The 22,242-nt window shown below is 39.0% G+C and overlaps 1 protein-coding gene across 5 annotated transcripts in view; it reads left to right on the forward strand.

Moving 5' to 3' along the window:
* The window catches only part of KLHL29 (kelch like family member 29), a 410,258-nt gene that overhangs the window by 316,365 nt on the left and 71,651 nt on the right, over positions 1-22,242 (forward strand). For all 5 annotated transcript variants that reach the window (XM_030490107.2, XM_032920018.1, XM_030490109.1 and 2 more), the window contains one exon: positions 15,145-15,283. In XM_030490107.2, the coding sequence (XP_030345967.2) occupies positions 15,145-15,283 (139 nt within the window). The remainder of the gene's footprint in view (positions 1-15,144; positions 15,284-22,242) is intronic.

A 22,242-nucleotide genomic window follows, 5' to 3' on the forward strand; every position in this document is an offset into this window, starting at 1 on the left:
TTTCTGTCATGCCCTGGGTCCTTTTAAAACCCAGTGCTGCTACACTCCGCTCCCTTTTGTGGTCTGAAGGTACCTGATGAGGTGATGCAGGCATGAGCTTTGGGGCTGAGTACATCGGGACCATCGCATCATTCAGGATATGAACCACATCTGTCTATGAGAAGGTGAGAGGGCAGTTTGCTTCATGCACTCAGTGCTTTGATTAATCCATTCAAATATTAACATGCCTGGTGAGGTAGACTAAAATATCCTCTGGATATATAAATATTCATATACTAACATCTGCCACAGATGCATAGTTACAATTCTGTTTTCATGGGAGGACAAACGTCTCTTTGAGGAAGGTCCAATGTAGCAGAGGGTTTCTCTCTTCATACCTGTCACTTAGGAAGTTGTGTAACTTTTAAAAATCTTTTATACTTGCATTATTTTAGAGTTAGCCTGGTTTGTGAGGATTTAACTCCAGCATAACAACTATCAATGTTTCTGGATCCCTTTTAGTATGTGTATGTGAGGTGGTACATGTTTCTCACAACATAAAACAACCTCTTTGATCATTTGCAGGCTGATTTCTGCCACTGGCACAGTCCTGAAACAAATCTGCTTTGCACAGTTAACAGTATCAGATTTTCTTTACAGTCTTGACCTCTACTTTTGGCACTTAAGAACATGCCTTCCATTTTCCATTGGCACAGTACCTCAAAACGCCAGGTTCTTTTTCTTTTTCTTTTTTTTCTTTTTCTTTTTCTTTTTCTTTTTCTTTTTCTTTTTCTTTTCTTTCTCTTTTTCTTTTTCTTTCTCTTTCTCTTTCTCTTTTTTCTTTTCTTTCTCTTTTTATTTTTATTTTTATTTTCTCTTTTTCTTCTTTTTCTTTTTCTTTTTCTTTTTCTTTTCTTTTTCTTTTTCTTTTTCTTTTTCTTTTTCTTTTTTCTTTTTTCTTTTTTCTTTTTCCTTTTTCCTTTTTTCTTTTTTCTTTTTCCTTTTTTTTTCCTTTTCCTTTAATTTATTTTCTTGCTTTACAGTCTCACTTTATGGTTATCCTGCTCCAGGATGTCTTTTCACTAGCTTTACTCCTAGCTTCTGTCTGCTGAATTTTGCCTGTAAGTCTACTTGGCCTTCTCCCAAGCAAAGAAGAAAAATACTCAAAAATATAATCAACCATCTTGTTTGTCAGTAGATTCCATACAAATCTACAGCAGCTGGCTTGTTAAATATTAAGTTTGACATACTGGAAATCTTTGTTGCTTTCTATGTTGTGGCATAGGGAAGACATTGTTTCAGTGCACCACCAAATATGTGAATATACAGCAACCATATTCTATTCTCTTTTTGCTTTCAGAAAGGACTTGAAAAAGATTGTTCTTCAAGTGGAGTCAAACCGAGTCATATATTGAATATCTTTTTCCCTTCTAGAAGCTCTATTCAATACTCCACAGTTGGTTTTAAAGAGTTATATTCATTTTCTTCATTTATAGATTGAATACTAAAGACCATGAAGGAACTGGTTTGGGCTACTTTTTGGGTCCATCAACTATGAAGTTAAAAAAACGTAATAATAACTAGAATTCACACTTCCAATTCTGATCTCTGACTTCTTTTACTTAAACCAATATTAAGGATTGGTGTGAAAGTGGTGTAAAATTAATGTGATTAAGACAAGAATTTTATAGTCCTCTACAAAAGGGGATGTCTTACTTTCACGTGAAGTTGTCCTTGCAGACTATTCTCTGCAGAACAAGCAGAGATTTAAAGCTCCAATGAATGGCTGTTTTACAGAGTAGGTATTTTCCTCCCAGCTTTATCTTTTTAACCTTTGACATTACTTAGATTAGTCAAAAGCAGTTTGACCCTATTATTTCAGGAGAAATCATTGTTATTTCTCCATGACAAATTCTGTATTTTTAGGTTAAATTTTCAAGAGCTGTTAAGTCCCAGGCTCAGACGTTACTTGGGCATTTTGAAAAGTTTATTTTTTTCCATTGGGTTTTTTTGTTGTGTTTTGGGGTTGGGGGTTTTTTTTTTTCATTTCTTAGAGTTCTTATAGATAAGGACCCCAGAGCTGCTGCTTCACCTTCAGTTTTATTTTGCACTTACAGCATTATGTATTTTTTAAAAATGTGGCAGCCTACCCAAATTGCACTTCAGTCTAGCAATTTAATGTCCTTAGGAATGCACCGAATTATCTTAATCACATTCTTCAATGATACATTACTACCTTTAAAAAAATACCGCTAGGAGAAAATCATAAGTGTTCAAGGAGGAGTTGAAAAATAAAGATGTAACAGCTAAAGGAAAAAAAGGAAAACTAAACAAAACCCAAGATATAAATTAAGCTGCCTAGAAAATTAACATTAACAAGTGTCAGGAAATCAAGAAACAATTTTCCTTTGATGGTATTGCAAATATGTGTCTGTATAACTATATTTATTTTACAGTATAGTACTGGGAACCATAATCTGTTCTCAGTTAAACTGATGTGTTGGTTAGAACTGGTAAACACTTCATGTCACTTAAAATGGCTTTGTATCAGTTTAACTTTCCTAGTTATTGCACAGCCATAACTGAGCTAAAGCAAACACCGATTATAGATAAATAGCTACTGACTGCTGTACTATTGACAGTGTCTTCACTGAAATAAATTGTCCTTGAAACTATTTTGTGCTATAAGACACCATTTCAATCAGCGTTTTTTCCCTATCACACTAATTAGAAGCCATTTAACCATCATTAGCCAGATACATATTTCCAGAATTTGTTACAAGAGATGATGTGGTTTCAAAATGTATTTTATATTTTTAATCCAGTTTAATAAACTTTAAATAGCAAGTAGATATGATTGTTCATTAAGATGTAAAATGGTCAAATACTCTATTTTCATTTTAGAATGTCATGCTTTTAATTATGTTGTTGCTATTTAGTACCAGAGAAACATCCCGTTTTCTAGGTCAATGTTTCATATTTGTGTTATGATTAAAAGTTTGACATTTTGAATAAAAATGTACTAATTCGTTCTATTAATTAAAAATAATGACCTAGAAAAATGCTTCCAAGCTAACCTAAAGACATCAGTGCAATGAGACATGACAGTTGTGCCATATTGTCATATTTTAGTAAGCAATGGAAAAATGTATATACAAATGGAAAAAAAAAATTAAGAACCATTTTCATTTTTAAAACCCTGTATATGAAATCTTCAGTTCACAGAAAGGGTCACAGATACTTGGGAGGACAAAACCAACTTCTGAAATATTGACATTTCCTGTGAAATGTAAAGGGCAGCTTTTGCACAGGTAGATATTTGTTCTTTTTAAATACATGTTAGCCTTCTGCAGCCAGAGCAGAGAGAGGGCAAGCACATGAGAGGTGAAATCCTGAAGCCTGTGAAGTTTAGCCATAGATTTTTAATGAGTTTCTTCCCAGGGTTGTTCATTTGTATGTATAAACTGCTAATACCATAATGTTAATTAAAACTACCATTTTCATAAATATGTATATGATATATGAAAATTAATGGTTTAGAGAAATAAGAAATAATAAACGAAATTATAATAATTATCTCTCCTGAAATCAGTTCAGACACACAGCTCACATTAGTTAGAGACACCAGGTTCTACTCTGTGTCGTAGGGGAAAATATCATTGAAAACAAAGTAAATAATCACGAACTGTTTTGTTCTCAAAGAATGCAAAATAAAAATTAAAAAGTCCACAGAGAATAAATGGTGGTTATTTCATTTCCAGTTCCGTATGTTCCTTTTGGAGATTGCATCACTGAATTTAAGGCTGCAAGAAAGCATCTGCCCTTTGAGAGGCCCTCAAAGGCAGCCCTCTCCTCCAAATTAGTAGTAAGCCCTGTTCTAGTGTGTCACAGATCAGTAAAGTACCTTAGAGCTGGACATCTATTTCCATTTTAAATTTGGCACGCTAGATTATATTCTAGTTTAAGCCGAAGAAACAGATCGATGGGAATACCAATGTGACTTTCCCTAAACCCAGTGTACCAGAGGAAGTTTGTACATCACCTACATCCGTTCATTTCTGATTTTCATTGTGAGACACACAAATCAATTCTTATCATGAATCTTCTGTCTAAATTAGATCCCATTATTCTCAGTTTACCTAAAAACGTAGCATGTCCCGTCTCCAGATCTGCATGGTTTCAACACCTTTAAAATCCCTATCAGCCCATGATGTTTCTTACATTTCACTATCTTTAACACTGAGATTCAAAACTGGAAGCAGTTAATGTTTTACTCTGCATATGGCTTTTCAGAACAGTGCAAGTGGTTTTATGGACCCCTGTCATCCTGCAAACTGCTGCTGGGGAGCTATTGGTCTAGATATTTCGGTCATTAGCAAGAGAAGCTGCTAGTATCTTAAATTAGAATAGATCTTTGCTTTCCCACTAAGACCTCTAGAAAAGAAATTTACTTCAATTCTTTCATAAAACTTTACAACTTCGTCTTCGCAGTGCAAGCTGGAGCCCTGGTGAGGCTGTCATTTGAACTGACGCTGTATTGCAGCCTCTTTTGTTCTCTCCTCTCCTTAGATGCCTGCTTGCTGCCTGCTGGCTTGCAGGAGCGAGCAGGATGACTTGTGGTGACAGCTGTAAAGTTGCGGATAGGAGCAGATAGAGGAAAAAAGCCCTTGTTCGGTTAGGAGGGGCTTTATATCTCTCTGTTTCCATAACTACACAGAAGGAGAAAAACATGCTTCTTTCATGCTTATCTAGATTCAAAATTGCCTGTTGTCGTCCTTTCGTAGGTTCAGCACCTTTGCGGGTTGGTCTTAGTAGCATTTTCGAATTATGAAATTATTGTGAAATTTGTATATTGTCTTCACAGTTGAAATTTTGACTTAATCACTGTGTTTTCTGAGGTGTCCCTTTGTTTTCATTTGTATTTGAAATGTTTTAGCCAAGTCTTATCAACCATCTTCATTATGTGAAAGCCATTCAGCTCTCAAAATAGTCATTATAAGCTTGCTTAATTCTTAGAGAGCCCATAAATTTTAATACTCGTTAAATAAATCTTTGTCCTTACTCGTTAAATAAATCTTTGTCCTTTAATCTCAACAGACTTCTCAAAAGTGTCTTTTTTTTTTATTATTCTGAGTTTGGTAAGGCAGCTACTTAAACACTTACTGATAAATTGTTCCTCTATGAATATAAACATTCGCAGTTAAATGGTTCCTTACATTATCAGCCAGTCACAGCTCATGTTCTCTTGCCATACTGTACAAACTCACTGTTCAGGCAACACAGATACTGGGAAGTGATTTTGCTAGGATTTATACAAAAATACTTAATATTAACAAAAATTACTTCCAAAAAGTTTGTTTTAAAATAAAGATTTAAAAATCCAGGTTTACCCTATTAAGGAGAAACACGAGTTAGGCAGAAGTGAGGAGGACATTTTATAAAACATTTTTTAAACAGCTACAACACTGTTAGACTTTGAAAACTTTACAGTGCTTATAAAAGAAGTAAAAAAATCAATTAGCAAGTCTTTCACATCACTAGGACAGGTAGAATCTAGAGATTTGCAAATGTTGTAAGTAGGGAGATGTACAAAGGAAATCTGACACAAATTATGGCTTTTTTAAGATGTGATACCATGTTCCTAAAGCTCATGGGGCACAAAAAATAGCTTATTTATCATTTTTTCTGTAGTCATTTATGATTCTTAGGTAAGTTAACAGCCTTGGATTTAACTATTTTAGTTACTTCTGTAATCCTGAATAAACAGGAGTGCAGCCACCGACACTTCTTGAAGACCCCACCTGCAGTACTACTTTCAGCTCTGGGGCCCCCAACACAAGAGGGATGTGGACCTGCTTGAGCAAGTCCACAGGGGACTGCAAAGATGCTCAGAGGGCTGGAGCACCTCTGCTATGGAGACAGGCTGAGAGAGCTGGGCTTGTTCAGCCTGGAGAAGAGAAGGCTCTGGGGAGATCTTAGAGAAGCCTTCCAATACCTAAAAGATGCCTATAATAAAACTGGAGAGAGACTTTTAACAAGGGCATGTAGTGACAGGACAAGGGGGAACAGCTTTAGACTGAAAGAGGGGAGATTTAGTTTAGGTATTAGGAAGAAATTTTTTACTGAGGTGGGTGAGGCACTGCAACAGCTTGCTCTGTGGCTGCTCCATCCCTGGAAGTGTTCAAGGTTGGATGGCGCTTTGAGCAACCTGGTCTAGTGGAAGATGTCCCTATCTGTAGGGGTGTTGGAACTAGATAATCTTTGAGATCCCTTCCAACCCAAATATTCTATGACTCTATAGACCAGGGAACCAGTCACTGAAGCAGAGTTGTTGGGTTTCAGACTCCCCCAAGAGAGGGCCTAGAGTTGACTGGCAGCATTCTCATTTTTTTTAATTTTGCAGTATTTGATTACACTTGTCTGTTCTGATAGTGCAATGAATCACCGAGACTCTTTGTGGGGACACAGTCTGTACCAAAGGAACAGTTCCCTATATGTCCACTGAACCAAGAGGTGCTGTAATGTGCATTTAACCCAGTGTGTAACATATACCTGGTACTAAGCCATCCACTCAGTATATAGGCCTAAATACTTTGATTTAGTACTTTATTATTTATAGATGATGTATAATATCTTCTGAAAGGGTGAGATTTCAGTGCCAAAGATGTGAGTTGGGTTTATTTGCCTTTATTGGGCATCATGTACTGCAGTATATAAATGCTAAAGAATAGGTGTGTTACCACTGGTCAGTGAAGACGGATTTGTTTCAAAGAGTTGTGTTGATTACACTTCTATACCTTTTAAGGATAAACTAAGTCCTGCCCCTGCTGAAACTGGGCAGCACTGCCTTTGTCTACAGTGGGCAGAGGAACACCCCCCTTTGCTAATTAATGTGTGTTAAGTGCTTTGAAGTCTTTGACTGTCAGGTGTTACACCTTACAGTGGTATTGTTTAATAATTTATTTTACTCTAATAGGTGCAGTTTGTCCTGGATGCGTCACTGATTTATTTTCAGAAACCTGTCTTGTCTTTTTTTCTTATTTTGGAGAACGAACATTTGGTTTGTCGGCTGCACATACGCACATGTGTGTGACTGACTGCTGTTAATATGCAATTCGCAGCTTTTTTCCTATACCACCAGAACTGGTCAGCGTTTCACCATCATTGACATGTCAGGGAGCCTGTTGGTTACACTACTGGTTTCACAGATAGGTGCTGCTTGTTCAAAGCCTTCAAAAGTAGGGAACATTTAGCTAATGCTTTGCACTACATAAAGAGATCAAAAAGGTCTAAAAGCTATCTGCTAGTCTTCTGCTACAAGCAATTAGGATAATACTGAATCCATCCCAGATCACATAGTGATAAATATTTTAGCCTTCCCTTAAGTGTGTATTGATATTCAGGGCTGCCTGCTGGTAAATAAAACAAACAGAACTAAATTTATTTTTGAATCTGGGCTATTCTGCGTTTCCAGCGCTCACTCACTTTTTTTCCTTCTCTTTCTGCCTGTGTCTCTCTCTCTCTCATTTTGTCTCCAGAGAAAATTATTGTCTGCCTGGAAATCAAGTTACACCGCTAACTGAAATAGTGGCATGTTATATATGGAACAAGGGGCCAGGCTGGCAGTTTGCTGGGATCCCCTGGGGTTTATTTGCCTTGGCCAATATAGAACAGGCTACAGCCAACTTTATATTTAATCAGGGGTGAATCTTAAAAACAAAAAAGTCAGATCCTGATATAGGAAGCTGCATCTTTATCTCAACTCTCAGTGGGCATTTTTATGCTGGATCCTTTGGTCTTGCTGCTTGTCCTTACATAGGTCGCAGTCTGTGTTGGAAAATGAAAGAGATCAGATTGTCTCCCTTATTTTTTCTCATTCTTTGCATCCATATACGTAATGTAAATGCAGTCTATTTTCAAAGCTGGTCACATACACTCACTGTGAATTTGTAACCCTGTATGATTATAAATTAGCAGGCATGGAAACCATAGAAGACTTTACCTTATAAATCAAAGCAGCAAAGGCAGTCTAGCCCCCAAACTCCCTTTTTTATTATTTTTATGCATAACTTTGATACCAAAATCTCTCCAAAGTTGCATTTAAAGTAGATTTTCTAGAAATAAGAGGTGTAGATCATCTCTAAATATAGCCCAAAAATATGTTGAAATAGTTCTATAGCCTAATATAGGGAACTATCAACTGTGCAGTGTGTGAAAGCATCCTTGAGGTATCTCCTAATGTCAGTTCCAGTGATGATAATAGCCTGGAAATTGTTTTCAAAACATGATATGGTGACAACCCTGAGTTTTTAATATATTTAGAAAGACTTCATTTACACGTAGAGTTGTAGTTTCTTCCTCAAGTGAGTAATCACCCCAGCTGACTTTGTTGACATTTTCTCATCATAATAAAGTGAGAAGAATTTGTCCATGTGAACAACAAAAACTTATTTAGCACAATGGGGCATCTCATTGTCAGTAATCCTTTGAGTAGAATTAACATATACAGCCACGTATGTGTTGTTCAAGATAGAATCATAGAATCATAGAATCGTAAGGGTTGGAAAGGACCTTAAGATCATCTAGTTCCAACCCCCCTGCCATGGGCTATTAAAGTATTTTCCCACTCTCCAGCACCTGTTACTGTATTGTCTAGCAGCACAGGTGTATAACAAGGTCAACAAGACTAGGATCTAGACAGGTTGCCTGCACTACAAAGTCCTACACTATACCTGTATCAGCTTAAGAGTATGACAACTTCACACCTTGCATTTCACATTGCTGTGCTGACGAAACCTAGCAGAAGATGACTCTCATGGCCTTTTGTTCAGAGTTTGGTATAGCTGTGCCAGCAGTGATACCTCTCCATCAGCATATGCTCCATGTAGGTGTGTAGCTGGGTGGCACAGACTCTGTAGGGTGCAGCCTTGTAGCGCTCCTGTAGTCAGTATTAAGCTTGAAAGCTGGAGAGGAATTTTTTACAAGGGCATGTAGTGACAGGACAAGGGGGAACAGCTTTAAACTGAAAGAGGGGAGATTTCGAGTAGATATTAAAAAGAAGTTCTTCCCTGTGAGGGTGCTGAGGCGCTGGCACATGTTGCCCAGAGAAGCTGTGGCTGCCCCATCCCTGGCAGTGTTCAAGTTTGAATGGTGCTTTGAGCAACCTGGTCTAGTGGAAGGTGTCCCTGCCCATGGCAGGGGGGGTTGGAAATAGAAGATCTTTTAAGGTCCCTTCTAACCTAAACATTTTATCTGGCCTAAGGGCTTATGGAAGCAAAATACTCAGGAGATGGCCAGAAGGAGTCAAGCGTTTTCAGATGCCTTTGGAGCAGGATGGCATCCTGTGGAAACTCCGTTATAAATACAGACTGGGAGAGGGGGACTGGGCACACCAGTGTCATACAGACAGTATTTTGCATCTCCATCCCAGGCCATTAGCAGCCTTGACACTTCACAGTACAGAGAGTGTTTCACCATTTGTCTGCCTTCCCCACCTCACCAATAAAGGATCTTTGTATAGGGGAGTCCCAGCTTTGTTACTCCCCCTTCTCCTTCTGCTCTTGACAAAGAAGCTCAAGTGGAACTGAGATCCAATAGGAAAAAAAGGTGAAAGTGTTTGAAAATTTGTGTCTAGTCTCAACTATCTAATCTCGCTCAGTAATCCCTGGGGAGAGACACCTGTGTTAGTGCACTCTACAGCAGAACAGGCTGGGTTGTGCATGAGAGCTGCTTCTGCCTCTATTTGACTGCAGAGGCAGTCCAGATAACTAGACATGTAATTTTTAGAGTCCTGGAAGAAAAGTGAAGATCACATGTAGTATCTGAAACATCCTCATCTGTTAATGATTCCCACCAGGCTTTGCTCATTCCCTTTTTTCTCTATGACTATTTCCTTCCAGGCCAAAAGAGAATAAGGGACCTATTTCTTGCCCTCAGTTGCAAGTAGGAAGCTGTTCTCCAGAGGTGTGTACTTGTCTTCACACCGCATGGAAGGTGCTGAAGCAGATAGTGTACTTGTCAACTGGGAAATAACTAATCCCTGGCCTGAAAATCATGGGAAACACTAAGGGATGATGTTCAGTGGTGGCTGATCTGCAGTGTCAAGATTCCGGAGGGGTAGAGAGCAGCAACACCAAGTCTGTCTGCTTAACTTCATCAGACTGGCCTAATGAGGCAGCTAGGCAGTTAGTTATTTCTCCATGCAGCTGCTTCGAGCTGTGTATCAGCAGCGTGAGCGTTGATGGAGCAGTTTATTGTGGTGCTTTCCAGGCTTTGGGGTTCTCCATGTGTCTGTGGGCATTGAGGAGAGAGACATGTCAAAACTGGTGAAAAGTCATGAGTTCCTGTGTTGTTCAATAGGACAGGTTCACCATGGTACACACTTCCCACCACTCACAACTCTTACTCAACTGCTACATCTTTTGCTTCATATTTTATTTCTCGTGGCTACACACGTTCTACCACTCACTGTCTATCAAAATGAGCAGGTGTGGGCAGTGCTGGCACTTAATGGTTAAAATGATTGTTTTACGTAACTAAAGCATAACCTTGGGAATTAATCTTCTTAGTTGTTAAGGCAAGAAGGTAATTGGATTTTCCTTCTGGTAACTTTTCTTGGCTTCTCCCGTTTTCTGTCCCAGTCATGAAAGCATGAGGCCATCTGGGCAGGCACTGGTCTTTTGCATGTTCTTCACAAGAATAATTAGCAATGTTTCATCAATTACCCTTTGCAGTTTTATAATAGGTTAGTTATTCCAAGCAAGTTTAAAAAAACACTGTTTGTAATATGTTCTTCCATATTTCATGGCTCATTATATTTTAGCTCTTGCTGCCCCATTTTAATGCCTTATACACAAGAATATGTGTAAAGAGTTCTTTATTAAAAGTTAAAAGAAACCTGAGAGCTTCCATTGTGTCACAGGAATGTGCATTAGAGAGGATCTTTAACTGGGTATTCACAGTCTCCACTGTGCTTGAAATACAGAATAAATAAACTTGGGGAATAAGTTCCTTGTTCCTTTTTATTTCTGATCATATGTAATTTAAAAAGTTCACTATGTAATTTCTGTTCCCTTTACTTGATCTACACTATTACACAGTTGTACTTGGTCCTACATTAGATCTAAGGCTTGTGGGCTCTTTAGTTTAATTTGTAATTTGTCCGTTAATTAAGAGGGAGAAGATGTAGTGCAATGGGTGGAGCTGGGGACCAGGAGTCAAAGTTTCTGAGTTCTTCCTGGCTCTGTTCCTGACCTGAGGAAAATCACTTACGCCTTCTGGCCCATATTGTCTCTGGGACTCTCAATATAATTATGTTTAAATGCCCCCAAGCAATGATACAAAGGCCGGTAATGGCAAGATAGATAGAAAGTGCTTCCTTTCTCAAGTTCCGCAGAGATGTTCAGTTGCAGGTTTCAGGTCAAGTCCCCTTTAGGTTCAACCGCTACGTGGCTCATGTAATGGTGGAAGAACATGTGAGTGTCTGTTGTGTACTTCCTTATGACGAAAACATTCAACCAGTCTTTGACTGAGAATGATTCATCATTGATAGTGATAAAGAAGACAGAGAGGACTGGCTTGGTTTCTGTGTTCCCAGTGTGTATGCGCACCTGGGGTTGGAAGGAAAATCCATTGCCCTCTGGATGCGAGAGCATTTGCTGTGATTCACTGAGGAAAGGGAACATCAGTGCCCACCCTGCTGAAACCTTGCACCTTAACTGTCCTTGCACTTCATTTTTATTTGCATCTCTTAAAAAAAAAAAAGGCATAAAATAAAAACTCTCTGTAAGAACAAAGAAACCAGAGGTGTAAATAACCAGTAGGAAATTCCCAGCACATCCCTTTCTGAAGGTTTTAGAAAATTCCATTTGTTGGAGGAAACACTGAAAATTAGGAGGAGCCCAGAAGAGGGACTAGCAGGAGACAGTTGAGATCATTTTTCACTGCCAGGACTGCACTGTGTTGTCTCTCCTTTTACAACTCATCGGCAGGCATTATTACCTGGTGAAAAAATTTGTTTTGCAACTCATCCCGGGTCCTCATAAATCATTAATGCCTGGCTAAGCACAGCGTGAGCATCACAAATACTCTGAGAATGAGGGCCCATTCTGATGTAACCTTGTGTCCAATACTAATGCCTGCTAGTTATCTAGTAATACAAAGGAGCCTCAGCAAGGAAGATCGATGAGTCAGTGAAGTCTCCTGACTTCCTTCTCCTCTCCACCTGCCTCGCCTCTTTCTAGTTCAGAAACTGAGCTGTGAACAATACAGGGCTGTTTGTAGTCATCTCTCTGTGGAGAGCACAAGCCAGGGAGACAAGGAGGGACTTACAGCCTCCGCACGTCTATAGAAAAAGAAGCCGTTTAGGGACTTGGATGCTCAAACCAGCTCTCACAATACTGGAGATAGCACAAAGAGCTCAACATCTATAGGTGCAGCAGCTGAACTTTGGGTCTTGTTATTCCACAATCTTGGCCACAGTCATGAGTTCAAGGATGGTCTCTACTGACCTGCTTACCCTGAGCTCACCTCCAAAAACCCACAGCCCGTTCAGAGTGCAGGTAAACTCTGTTTCTTCTCTTCCTCCCCTCTCCTCTCCTCTCCTCTCATGTTCTCTCCTCTCTCCTTCTGTCCTCTCCTTGAGCAGAGCATCCATCTATGCAGTTGCTGTTCATAACAGTTGTGCTCTTTGAACACTAGAATAATTGATCATGAGCTTTAAAAGGAGGAAATTGAATGAGGTGAGTTGGAGATTTGTGTAAGTGTAATCTGAAAACTTGTACAGCTTAGTCTTGGTTGGAGCCCTTGTCCTGAAAGGCTTCTGCAAGGAAGGTTGTAAAGTCACAGACAGTAGAGAAACGGATTTTGAATAGGAATTTAGGAAAAGTGCAAAAGGAAATCGAGGACAGTAGTTGGGTAAATTTGAAAAGGGGAATGACAGAAAATAAAAGTGTAATTAAGTAGGCAACAAGAGAGTTTCAGAAAGTGTAGAGGGAAAAGTAGCAATGTTTAAGACATAAAATGATAGAGATTGTTCAGGAGGAAAATGCAGTTGCTGTAAGTGAAAGCAGGAAAATGGACCAGGATAGAAAAAAAAAAAAAGGTCATTTGTATGTGACAAGGAACAGAAAAATACCTCCTCCACAATCTCCTCCAGAATATGCAACTAAGAAAGCGCTTGATGCTGTTCCTGTGAAACCAGAGACCTTAGTCCCTTTGACCCTAAATCAGGTACAACACCCCTTTGTCCAAAGCATCCTTGGTCTTTAACTGAGGCATGAAGCGTTCACGGTCAAATCATACAGTAGGCATCACACCTCCAGCAAAAGCCTGAAACTTTCCTGCAAAAAAGTGCACATCCAGAGCCCGTTACAAGTTTTGCTCGAAATGTATCATTGTACTTTAGTTCAGATGAATTTGTTAAAAATAGTCCCTGCTATGGCACCCACAGGACAGAGTGGTTTATTTTCCCCTATTATAGATCTGACACAAGCCTGCTGTTATTTCTGTGCCCTCTCTAATGATCTGCTTGCTCCCTGGAGAGCACTGACCCATTTCAGCTCAGAATAATTAGCCTTTCAGACACTACTGTGTTTCCATTAAATAGACATAAATGTGCAAGGTGACATTTATTTACTAAGGCCTGAAAAATGTGCACCACAGATGTCGGGGCTTGGGAGAACTTCAATTTCTTTTCATGCAGCAGTTGTATATTTGCATGCTTTCATGTTGTTTATCTGCTTAGTGCTTGAACTCTTGCTGAGTTTCACTGAGGAAGCAGGAGAGCACAAAGATTATTTGGGTCTTCATTTCACTTTACAGTGAAATCGCCCTTTGGCGATGCTTTGGCAGCCCAGTGCCCAAACCTGACAGTGGCTTTAAATGTGGCTTTAGTTACACAGTCTTCAGGTCCCTTTTAACTGTGTGTAAGGAGGTGACTCCACATAAAGAATTGCTGTTGATTTACAGATCTGTCTGAAGAGAAATGTGTTCAGGGCGTTACACAGAGAAAATGAGAACCTTGACCTATTGCAAACATAAAACCAAAATTCTTTAGTATTTAAAATCAAGTCTTTTATCATCTTGATCACTGGCTTCTGAACTACCAGACTATTGCCCAGGTGAAAAGTATATTATTCATCTTGATAGTCACTTCGGTCTGCAAAGTTGGAGGGAAGTCTTACATCCACACATGAAGTCATGGCATGCTATTATTTCATTCTGTTAGTACCAATAGGCTTTATAAAAGGAGGCATCACGCAAGGTAGGTGCTTTATTGCAGGATGGAAACACTTTCATAGGTTATTTTAATCATTACGATTCTTTCATGATGTGTGAAAGTTGATTGTTGCTGTAAATGAAGCCATTGAAGGCTAAAAAATAAAAATGCTGTGATGGTAAAAATCCTTGAAGTGCAAAAAATGGGAATTGCTGTAAAAGGCAGTAATTTATTCTCTGTGTGAGATTATTTTTTATCATAAGGATGCTTTTAAGCTAATTCTGAAACAGATACAATTGTAGTCCATATAGCTGAGGTATATTGCATGATGCATTGATAATTTGGCTAATTTTTTGTGGATGGTAATTTATATATTATTTAGAGGTACTATTTTATTCTGTTGACTGAGAGGCTTAACACATTTTTACTATGTTAAAGGATAAGCTATTTTTGCAGGTCTTGTGGTTTTATTGTTTTGACCCATACCCAGTTCATATTGCATCATAGTACCATATTTTTACTAATATTGTTCTAGTATGTTCAAAACTTATTTGCATTTGGATAGAAATTCATTAGCTCTTGATTTTTATTATGACAAATTATTTTAACTTTTCTGTGATAATGCGTTCTCTGTGTTTCTGATTTGCTGATGCTGAAATATTTTCTTTTTGTTTTTAACCCTTCCAAATTTAGGATTGTTTTTGCTTTTTTTCTGTATATATATTTCAGTTGTTTAGACCTACTGGTTCCTGCCTTTTTCTTTTTCTTTTTTTTTTCAATATGTTATGTTCGTATCTTCTGTCTGTGTTGAGCCAATCTTACCAACAAAAATATCAGTTGTTTCCTGTTTCTCTACTTCTTTACAAAAAAAATAATGAAACGTAAAAAGTAAAAATAAAAAACTCTTAATGGGAACCCTGGCACTGTCTGTCTTCTCTGTTCTGCAGAAATGTTGAAGGAGTTGAACCAGCAACGCAGAGCGAAAGAGTTTACAGACCTGAAAATTATTGTTGAAGGCAAAGAGTTTGAAGTCCACCAAAATGTTCTAGCTTCCTGCAGCTTGTATTTCAAGGACCTGATTAAAAGGTTTGCCTTCCTTCCAGCTGTGATCTGCTCTGTTCTTTTGTAGGGCGCATTTGTGTCGCTTTTTTTTCCTCCCCTCTCTTGCAGGTTTATGAAGATTGAATCTCCTGTCACAGAGCCAGTAGCCATTCTTTCCACCTTCTCTGAATGTATTTCCAAACTGAGACTCAGACCCATTTGTTACACATCTGACTCGTACAGTGTGATTATTTCTAATAAGTAGAGGCCAGTTTTGGCCGAAGAAAGTGTTCCACCACTGAGAGATTTAAGATTTAAACTCAACTGCTAATGGTGATTCAGACCACAACTAAGAGCTATTGCTGTCAATGTTTTCAAGGGACTCTCTGTCACATATGACAAAAGTCTGTCCTTTGGGCTACAATAAGCCATCAGCATTCTGGTGAATGATGCTGAGACGTCATGCTAATAAAGCATTTTGAGTATCGTAATCCCTTCACCCTGAAATCTTTGTTACATGCTTTTGTGTGGCTTTTATGGGCAAAGGGATTGATATTTTTATTATTTCTGGGCTTTTGAAAGACGAAAAGACAACTGATGAATTTCTTTAGAAAAGATTGGAAATAAGACAGTTTTCTGGTCAAAATATAGCTCAGTCTGCATGTTAGACTAAGGGTAGCTTTTTCCTACAAACACTCTAGCTTAGGGTAGGTACAATATGTACATTTTCTAAACATCATGTCTCCGCCTTTGCATTTTCCCCCCTCTGTTTCTAGCTGGTTGATTTTAAACAGTGCATGATAATATTTTTTTTCCATTACATTGATTTTTCAATTTGTATGCTTCATATACTTGCATAGGAATAAATTGGTACTCTTGTATTATTAGTAAGTTAGAGTAGCAAGTAGGGAGGAAAAAAACCATGAGGATAACTTTCATTTTTCTCTCAATCATCAGCAAATTAATGCAGCTGCTGATTTTGCCTTGCAGTATTTTCCTGAGCAGACTGAGCCTGGACTGTGCTAAAAAATGGGATTAAAGAACATTTTGCTTGCTTCAAATCCTGTATTTAAATTTTACCAACTAACACAATAGTGACTGTATTTTATTTCAGGATGGCATATTGGCTGGTATCTCCTTTCAGTGTATTATGTCCTTTTGCACAAAGCTGGTTTTATAATTATGGATATATATTACATTTCTATGATATAACTGTGCTGACTGCCTTATCAATTATTCATAAAAAATATGTTGGCCCAGGAAGCATGTCTTTTCCCCTCTGTAAATCTAATGATTGCTAGCTGTAGCTATGCCAGATCTCTCTTGTCCTTTCTCTTCTGTCTGCTCATTATCATATAATTGTTAAGGCTACAGTATATTCTTTTCAGGGTGATAAGGAGTAGAGTCTGTAGGGAAAGAAAAATCTTAGAATCAACTTACAGAAATCCAATAACTGACTGGCCAAAGACTGTAATTTGGATTTTCCTGCGAAGACATCTGCTTGTGTGCAGAAGTCACCGGACAGCATCTATTTCTAAAAGCACACTGAGGAATCTTACTGCTTTGTTATTTAGTTATCAAATGGAGATATACTTTAAATTGAACACTGCTCTAATAGGAACTCATTTAAAGCAAACAAAAAAGCCCAAACCTTTAAAAATGCTCTGAAAAGAGACTATGAAAGCTTATAAGCATTACAAGAAAAAAATAATGCAAGATTTAGCCCATTTGCCAGCATCGCCACTTTTTGCCTTCTTTCACATCATCATCAGCAATAAATAATCCAGAGGTCCATTTGTGTCCACAGTCAGGTCTCTCCATCCCAGTTGTCTTCCCTATATAACCTCAGTTGCACACATGTAGCCTTGATGAAACCTAATGGAGTTGCACAGGTGTATCCATGGCAAAAATACCTTTATTACTGATGATGATGCTTGGATAAGGAAAAATTCAGCTTGATGTCTAGTCGAGTTTGCAAAACTGTCAGGTGAGAAAAATAAATATTCACTTGTAAACTGAGTAAAAGTGTGTCTCTGTGAGACAATAAACTCAGGGCTATGGTGTGGAATTCCTGAAGATTTTCTGGTTTAGAAGATACCTGCAGTGTAAAGGCTTTTAGAAACCCCATGAAGTCAATGAAAGGACTCAAGTTGCAAGAGACACTCAGTATTTTGAAGGATCATGCCCTTAATACAGTATCATTATAGTTGACAGAGTCATTAAGTTTATAAATACAATACATCTAGAACCCTCTCCTGATATTTGTTAGCATCTCATTTAACATAGTACTTAAAGCTTTATGTGATTTATATTGCACTTTGTGTTATTATAGAAATCAAAACAAGAAATGGCAGCTTTTCTTAAAAAATAAGAGATCTCTTTATATTAAACGTAATATAAAGGCCATTTCAATCATTGCATGCTAGAGTTAAACTCCTATGCCATTCCAACTGAAGGCACCAATGGGTCGCCAGAAACGTCAAGGAGAAGATGATCTATTCATGAGGGTGCTATGTGCATCCATATAAACATGCAGAAAAATAATATCTTTAACAGTATTTACTTCAGCTGTTCTTTGCCACAGGCTAGTTATTGTTAACCTCATGTTCTGCTATTGATTCCACTGTGTGTTCAAGTTGGTATCTGATGGTAGAATAGCAAGTACTGTCTCCAAAGAATAAAAGGGAAATGTTCAAAAACAAATAAGATCAATTATCTCCTCCTTAAAAAAGAAAAAAAAAAAAAAAAACAAAAAGCATAATAGAACTGGAGGTGTTACCCATCTTGAGGAAGGCTATTTGATGAGAATTAGTCATAGAAGGGAAGAAAATACATTATTTTTATTGCACTGTAGTGAAAAGATGATAACCTGATTTGATTGACCAAAGCAATTCTGAAATTATTTATGAAACAAATTTGGTAATGAGAGTGCACTTTGAAAAAGTTCGTTTTTCAGAAAATAGTTAATCCTGCAGTGTGCTAAACATTCTAGTCCTTGTCCAAAGAAGTTCTTGTTCCATGTGATTTATCTTCTGAACAGACGAGCATGGCCCTTTTGAGGTTGGGTTAGTCCAGTCCTGAGCCGAAGCTCGGTACCATACCAAGCGCTGTGCTCTTGGAAACAGGTTAACCAGTCCCATCAGGAGTTGTGTAGCACTCAAGACTAAGCCAGGACTCAATGTTCATCTCTCTCCAAACAGCAGCTGACCATAAAAAACAATCTTAGTCCTTTTCAGTGCCAGATCATCTGGAAAGGATTAGGTGTATTAGGAACAGCAGGTGTGAAATGTTCCTGACATCTGTTCCACTTCATTATGCCTACCAAGGCAGGGAAATGAGGTGGAGGGGAGGGATGGGATGTGAAGATGGGAGCATGCCCAAGGCTGGTCCCACAGTAGGACATATTGCAATAACCTTAGGGGCTGTGGGGCTATCACTCACAGCCTCAGGAATGATTTTATACAACATTAGACATTTGGGGAGTGCTAGGTTTCCTTAAGTTCCCTTCATAAAATCCTCCTTAAAGTATATTCTTTTTTTGGGTGAATATTTGAGCCTACTTCATGGCAGGTGTGGGGTTGAGTACTTGGCTTTACTGCTTGCTCCTTCAGGCACAGAGCATGTAGAGGAGTTGATACACTTTATCTGTGCTTAGGGAAATAATGTGGTTAGTCAGCTTCTTCAAACTGTGACCCATACAAGATTACTGCAGTGTAGGACTTCAGGAGAAAATGGATGATAAATAGCAGCTGGAATAGGGTTCTGTCCCCTAAATGCCATCTTGTATTTTGAGTGCACCACCAACTACAGCTGCCTCCAGTCTGCCTGACTTTGGCCTCTAGTTTGCACCTGTATTTTAGATACTTAAGAAATCAGCCTTCCCAAAGCAAGGGCTTGATTTATGGTACAGCCAGTGAAGAGAAGCACCTGGAAGGCTTCCAGAAGGAGCCTTTTCTCCTCATTCAGGTACCTATGTGCAGGCAGGTAGGAAATCCCTCTGGAGCAATGAGGGGTGCTTGTCTCTCACTGTTAGTCAACCAACACTTAGACCCAAGGTTGGCATCTAAGGCGGGTTTAGTCTAAGCTCGCCTTCTAGTCTACTGCTGTAGTCTGCAGGGAGGAAGACAGACCTCTCCAGGAGACAAGTCCTCTCACCATAAAATGGGTGTCTAAGATACGAGGTGAAGGAGGAGGCCATCCTGCTTTATAGTTAGAGAGAGATGAGGTGATATGCTTAGGCTGTAAACTTATGATGGGTGTTACTTTGCTTCTTTCAGCGGTCCAGCCTAAGCTGGTTATCTAGGCTTCCTGTGCAGTCATGAGGGAAGATGGGAATGTCCCTAGGGTATTTCATCCCACCTTATGATAAATATCCTGAATTGCCTTCCGGAAGTACTCATTTTTCATTGCCTAGAGAGAAAGGTCAGTCACCCAGCCTGAATCGCTGTTGGCTAAAAGTATATGAATGATTCCTTCCAGAAACTAGTGTTTGTCCGAATGTCACATATGTGTGTTTATATATGTACACAGAAAGAAAGAAATAGATCAGGATTAAAAAAAAAAAAAAAAAAAAAAAAAAAGTCTTCAAAACGCCCTTCTCACAGAGCACACATTTTCTTGGTTAAACCTTTCTTGGTTTGGGGGAGAGGAGAAATGAGCTCTGTGTCTTTGTATCTGTCCAGAAGAAATGGTGGAAGACGTGTGTGTTCTGGAAGGAAGGAAAGAACAAAAAATCCCATGGAGAAGCATCATTTTTTCCAGCTGCATTTGGGATAGACAAGGACAGACACTGGATAAATGGAATGTCTGAAATATCCGTAACAGAGTTTCACCGGAACATTTTAATTTGCTACTTTCTTCTTAACCCAACCCAAGGTGCTGGAATCTCTACCAAATAAGACATTAATCGTAGGAAGCACTTGACATGAAAGTCTCTTCTTGGCCAAAATGCTGGCTTTTATAAGCAGACATTAGTTTTATTTCTCTGTGGTCAGTTACTAAAGATACACAGATCTGTCCTACAAGCTTTATCTTGTCAAGATTTGGTGTTAATGATGCTTTCTCATCTAGAAATCCTGGCTGCCTGATTGCACTAGCACAGAGTAGCAAGTCACAAAAAGGAAGCATTTTTGATGCTGTGTGATCTGGCAACTCTGTGTTCATCCTCCTTTTCCTAAGGAGCACAGCCAGTGACTTTATGGCCAAATTGCTTTTCCATGATATCTTGCCTCTTTTTGTAAGTGTTCAGATTTATTTATTTATTTGATTTTATTTTTCTAAAACAGGGTCATATATACTCTCTGAGGGCTTAAAGGCAGGGCAGGAGAAGTAAACCATTCAGGGTGAAAGGACCAAATTCCTCTTGCTTTACACCTACACTGAAGACAGAGATGTCATTCTGCATTTTACACTATTGTGTGGAAATGCAGCATTTGGATGCAAGACAGAGAAACCTGCCGCTATCCATCTGAAACAGTCTGACAAAACTGCAAAAGCATTTAGGTGTCTGGAAAACAGACTGTCTGGTTTGTGTTTACGTTGTAAAAAGCCCAAAATGAGAAATGGCAGATGAAAGAAAAATCTACTCTTGGTGACCGCTTCTTGTTTTCCTTCTTATTAAGAACCTTGCTTTTAACTCTGAGAGAGGAGCAGGCAGCATTTCTACATCTGCATGCTTCAGCTCCATTGTAGAATGTGGAAACAAATCATAACATTTCTTTGAAAACAGAGAAATAGGGAGTTAAAAATATGGTGTTTGTTTCAGGTGCCAGGTTTCTGTTAAACCATTTAAAGGAATCTAAGAATGAGAGGTTGTATTGGAGTATAAAATACTCCTCACCCTTTACTGCCAGGGTGCAGGTGTAAATTACTCTGTGGATGACACTTTTCTCTTAAATGAGGGACTTAATTGCTGTGTGTTGGGCGCAAAATCCTGGCAGGAGAAGCAGGTTTCTGCCTTGGGTGGCCCCTTTCTGTGAGCATGCTTTGCTTGCTCTGCCTGCCCAAGCAGCCGCATGCCTGTCGGAGCTGCCTGCTGGGTTTCAAATTTTGCAGCTGCCAGGCCTTGGAAAACATGTTTTCATCAAGCAAAAATGTCTGGTCTTCTACATAAATGAATTGCAGCTTACAAATATTCAGAGGTGATGCTGGGCTGCCAGGCTAAGCAGCTGCCACAAAACCTGTAGCTGGCGTTGCAGCCCAGCTATTTCCAGCCTTGCGAGCATAGACATGGATTAGGAAGGTGGGTGGCTTGGGCTGGATGCTCCTCTGAAAGGAGAAACGTGTCAACGTGTCCTGCTTTGAAGAGAAAATGTGGCAAGGAAGACAGAAAGCCTTGAGGTGCAGTACAGAAATTAAGCTTCTGCCTTGTACTGGCTGCAGCTTGCAGAGGCACTGAGCAGAATCACTTAACCTCGCACTCCTCTCCCTCATTGACAGCGTCTCTGTTTACTGTAGTTTGGGCTTTTTGCTCACATAATTTCTTGACACAAGTACAAATACTGCAAATCTTATCGAGGAATGACAGACTAATCACCTCTCCTGCTCTGGCTAGACCCATCTGCAAGCCATGCAGCTGTCATACAACCACTCATAAGATGCTGGTGTGTGTGACCTACCTATATTTACTTATATCTCGCAGCCTTGTCTAGGCTTGACTGTGCTGAAATTTAGGGGTGAAAGGGAACAGTTATCTAACGAGGTGCAGTTCAAGCTAAATGGATCAAAGACAATGAAAAAAACTTCCACAGCATAGAAACTGGAGCTGTGTTCTTGAAAGCTGTCATTTTTGGGCCGCTACCAAAAGCCAGTCTTGCCCTAAAACAAGGGTAATCAAATCTCCGACTCCAGCATGCTCGCAGGTAGCTCCAGGGATCAGCAGTTCACTTCCTTTCATTTAAATCATCAAGAATTAGCCACTGCTGGATTGGGATAATGAGTTTGAATTAATAGGGGCAGGTTATGATCATATCAGATCACAATCCCGCTCTTTTCGCTTGCATAGC

This window comes from Strigops habroptila, chromosome 6 (genome assembly GCF_004027225.2).
Source record: "Strigops habroptila isolate Jane chromosome 6, bStrHab1.2.pri, whole genome shotgun sequence".
NCBI lineage: Eukaryota > Metazoa > Chordata > Aves > Psittaciformes > Psittacidae > Strigops > Strigops habroptila.